Source organism: Orycteropus afer, unplaced genomic scaffold (assembly GCF_000298275.1).
Source record: "Orycteropus afer afer isolate SDZICR_OR568_19922 unplaced genomic scaffold, OryAfe1.0 scaffold00032, whole genome shotgun sequence".
NCBI classification, from domain to species: Eukaryota; Metazoa; Chordata; class Mammalia; order Tubulidentata; family Orycteropodidae; genus Orycteropus; species Orycteropus afer.
In genome coordinates this window covers 9,734,376-9,739,088 of record NW_006921619.1, presented here as the reverse complement: position 1 = coordinate 9,739,088, position 4,713 = coordinate 9,734,376, and the positions used below count along the sequence as shown (strand labels likewise).

The following is a 4,713-nucleotide window of genomic DNA, read 5'->3' as shown; positions in this document are numbered from 1 at the left end:
CCTAAGGCATTTGACTGCTAACCAGAAGGCTGGTGGTTCAAACCCACTAGCCACTCCTCAGAAGGAAGGTTGGGCAATCTACTTCCATAGAGATACTGCCTCAGAAACCCAGAGGGGTTGCTATGAGTCAATGATGGCAGTGAGTTTGGTTTGTTTTTTCTATATATCTTAAATTCTTTGTCTTAAATCTAACTTCAGCATTATTATCCTGTCTAAAAATAGGATTCCATACTATTAGCAAATATCCAACTACTATTCACATTTTCCTAACTATTTTACCTATTTTGTAATTGTTTAAATCAGGATCCAAGTAAGGTCCACCCATTGTCATTGATTATTATGTCTCTTAAGTCTCTTTTAATCTTTTGGTTACCCCTCTATCTTTTGCTTTAATTTTTTTTTGTGTGCAATTTTTTGTTATAGAAACTTGGTTGTATGACCTGTAAAGATTTCTTCTTTTTTTTTTTTTTTTTTTCCAACCAGATCTTTCAACTCCTCCCTTGATTTTAATAATTGAAAAAAAGTTAGGATTTTCTCCTTAATAGCCAAACATGTACCTCTTTGGCAAAAATAGCCTTAAATGCCACCTGTTGCCAATGCAGTAATGACAGTAGCTTTCATCACTGAGCACTTCATATATGCTGAACACTTTGCTCATATTACCTCATTTTAAACTCACCATAATCCTAGAAGGATGACATGATTATTCTCATTTTATATGGAAAGAAACAGGTTAAATGACTTGCCCAAGGTCTTGCCACTAAAACATAAATGTAACCCAGACCTTTCTAGTTCTGTTCCTCATTCAAGGAAGGAAGGAAGGGGAAGAGTCCACTAGATGATCTCAAGGCCCCCTAATGGTCAGGGTCCCTTTGTGGACCAAAGAAAGCTCAGTGTTAGAGGTGCCTAGACCCAAAGCCCTGGAGTAATGCTAGTGGGGAAGTTCTGTCCTTCATCATTCAGCCATGTATTCAGTGACAGCCTCTGGCCTAGACATTCTGCAGAGTCACAAAGAATCAAAAGACCTTCCTTCTAAAGAACTTAAAATCTAACCAGGGATGTGCCACTGAACAAATACAAGATACAAAAACATTAAAATATTTAGAAAGAAATGAGGACCCAAGGGCAACTTAGAATAATGTGATCATTTGGGTATGTGCTGAAAGCCCTGCAGTAGTTGTATCAGGGAGAGATCTATCAGGGCTCTCCACAGAAGGGCAGGCCTGATGACAGTTCTTAAAGCATAGGAAGAAACAAAGACAAGTGTAGCTCTTCTGCCCTCCCTGCTCACTGCTGAGACCACACGCAGGATCTCTATCTTTTGGGTGAACAAAAGGCAGGTTTTCAGGTCCCTTAAGTATAAAGCAGTAAGACTCAAGTGCTAGAAAGAGAAAAAAATCAGGTCCCTTAAGTAAATATTTAATCCTTTGCCCTAATTTCTCTCCTGGATCTTCCTTATCATACATCATCTCCCTGCATTTAGAACATGATAGAGCAAGTTTCTGAATAGAATATTGACATTATATAAAAAGGGAAATATAAGCTCCTATGATAGTAAAGATATAGAGCTTGGAAACCCTATGGGTTAGTTCTACTCTGTCTCATAGAGTTGCCAGGAGTCAGAATCAACTCAATGGCAGTGGGTATGCAGTGACTGCCTCGTAGCATTATTGAAGATTAAATCAGTAATAATGATAAAGTACTTAAAAGAGTGCTTTGTGCATATTAAAAGCTATGTTTACATGTTGAGTGCTTTCCACATGCCAATCACTATAGATGTGGCATATAATTTACATATTAATCTTCATAACAAATTTAAGAGAAATAAACTGCTATAATTTCCATTTTGTAAATGAGGAAACTGAGTCTAAACAAGTTAAGTGGCTTGCTTGACAGTCCAGAGGTGGTAAGGGCCAGGACCAGGCTTTGATTCCAGGTTTGCCTAATTTCACACCCCGCACTCTTTCCACCTGCAATAGAGGCAGTGACCCATCTGTATTTCTGGTGGCTTTGCCCCCATCAGTGTTTTGAGTGTGGCCCAATGCATGCCTTACAGGGACTCACACTCATGACCTGGACCTCATCAGCCAAAGTTATTGCTCAGACAGTCCTGGGAACTGCATGGCTTGCTTCTCCTCCTTCTCCCCACCCCCTTTGTAAGAAAGTCAGAGTCTGCACCTTGCAGGATGAGTGAGCTGGTGGCCAGAACTGATCTATGTACTTGGCAGCATCAAAACCTCAGCCTGTCCCTGGTTCCTGGAGGATACCACAAACCTCACTTCCTCTGTGTTTCTTGCAGTCATGTTTCATCTCTATGATTCGGATGAGAACGGTCTCCTGGACCAAGAGGTAAGCTTTCTCTCCAGATCTCCCTCTTGGATCCATGAAAGGCTGGGAGAGGGGGGATCAGGTGGAGGAAGAATCTGAAAACTCACAGTTCCATCTTTATAGGAGTAGAAGTGTCCCAATAAGGGCTGCAGAAATATGAGTAAATTTCCCCACCTTCTACTTCCAAAGAGCCAAACTTGAGGAGGGTCAACTCTAACTTGTCTTTTCATTCCAGAAGCCTGGGTTCTTAAAATGTCAGAATGGAAAAAATGCTTTAGTATTTCACCTTTTTATCTTTCCAATTTGTTCAGAACTTCCCTAGGCAATTTCCTGCTGGAGCCTAAGGGTAAAGGGGAAGGAAAGAGGGGAGGCAGCAAGACCAGAGCAAGAGGAAGAAGGTTACTATTGATATGCCTTGGCATCACCCTTGGCTTCCTCTCATACCCTATGGCACTAGCTCTAGGAGTCTAGTCTTTCTACTTTGAACACATGATCCCATCCCATTGCCCTTAGGAAAGCCTGAAACTTCACTGCTCCTCAGGAATAGGCTTAGGATTATAGAGTAGGAGGAAAAATGGAAAAGGAAGAAGGCAGAGAAGGAAAAAATAGAATCACACAGGCCCTATCTCCTGACTGGTTATGTTAGAGATAGATCTTATCAGTGAGTAGCCATGAGGCTGAGGTGTATGGGGCTGAGTCAGACAGAAGGAAGGAAAGGAACAACTCTACTAGATGAACTGAATCATCCTCTAAAGGGCAGAGTGCCTCTATGGAAATCCTACAGCCATGTTGCAATGCTGTGGGTTGGGTCATGCTAGGGGACAGCCAGAGAATCATAGACTTTCAAGCATTTGATCAACATATATGTATTGAGTGTCTACTGTATGTCACACACTATTCTAAGCACTGGGGATACATCAGAGAAGCCACTGACAAAAACCCATACCCTCAGGAAGTTTTTGTTTTAATGAAAGCACAGACATAATGATATAAGTCTGTAAATTTGTGCTAAGGAGAGATGGATGCTAAGGAGGAAAAGGAAGCATTGGAAGAAGTTGTAGTTTTAGCTACAAGAAAGAGCCCCCTGAGGAACTGACACCTGAACTGAGACTTGAAGGAGGTAAGGGAGTGATTCTTGAGGTTATCTAAGGGAAAAGCCTTTCAGGCAGAAGAAATAGCAAGTACAAAGATCCTGAGGGGCTTCAGTTATGTTGGAAAATTGACTAGGAGGCCAGTATGACTGGCAAATTCTGAGTGCACATATGTGGTTAGAGTGAGTGATAGGCAATGAGATTGCAGAGGTAATAGGGCAGGGGGAGTTTGCAAAGTCTATTGGGCCTTATAGGTGATTGAAAGGATTTGTCTTTTACTTCGGAGAAATGGGGAACCATTGGAGGTTTTGAGCAGAAGAATCGCACAACCAACTTACATGTGTTGAGAATAGACTGTAGGAATGTGACCAGGGATACCAGTTAGGAAGCTATTGAAGTAATAAAGCAACATGTGATGGTAAGTTGTGCCAGAGTGGAAGCATTGGAGATGGTACCAAAAGAGCAAAACCAAACCCACTGCCATCAAGTGGATTCCAACTCATAACGACCCCCATTGGGTTGCCAAGGTGGTAAATCTTTATGGAAGTAGATTGCCCCATCTTTCTTCTGCAGAGTGGCTGGTGGGTTTGAACTAGCCAAGCTTTTGGTTAGCAGTCAAATGCCTTAGGCACTGTACCACCAGAATTCCCTACTGGAAATGGTAAGAAGTGGGTACATTCTGGATATTTTTGAAGGTAAGATGAGTGGACTGAAGCAAGACTCAAAGAATTATCAAATTCAACTTCTATGTAGAATCCCTGGGAAACGGATTGCCAGTGTCTCTTTTAATTCTCTGAAGAATGAGGATCTCATCACTGCCTTAAGATAGCCATTCCAGTGCTGGGGATAACTGTTAGAAAGTGCTTCTTTCCTGCACATAAGCCCCTCTAGTCTGCCAGGAGATGGTTTTCAACACAAAACCTGCTTTTGCTCTCCTGTGCCCAAAACCAAGGCTCCAAACACGTTCATTCCAGTTCGACCCCATGCAGAGAATTTGCATTTCTCCTACTGAATCAGATTCTGAATCAGAATCTGTTTTAACAAGATCCCCAGGTAATTCATACAGATCCCTGAGGCTCTTGTTAAAATGTAGATTTTGATTCAGTATAGCTGGGGTAGAAATGCAGATTCTCAGCATGAAGTCAAACCAGAATGAACCTGTTCAAAACATTGCCCAAAACAAGTAGGGTAACCAAAATATAGGGTTGGCAGACAATGGGCCTATAAGTTCATGTGAATGATCAGAATTCCCAGGTGCATAGTCGAGCTGACAAGGGGCAAGGTTATGGTCATT

The 4,713-nt window shown here is 41.7% G+C and overlaps 1 protein-coding gene across 1 annotated transcript in view; it reads left to right on the top strand.

Annotated features, from left to right (window-relative positions):
* DGKG (diacylglycerol kinase gamma) overlaps positions 1 to 4,713 on the top strand; it is a 245,632-nt gene that overhangs the window by 41,646 nt on the left and 199,273 nt on the right. The window contains exon 6 of the mRNA XM_007935972.2: positions 2,300 to 2,349. Coding sequence (XP_007934163.1) covers positions 2,300 to 2,349 — 50 coding nt within the window. The remainder of the gene's footprint in view (positions 1 to 2,299; positions 2,350 to 4,713) is intronic.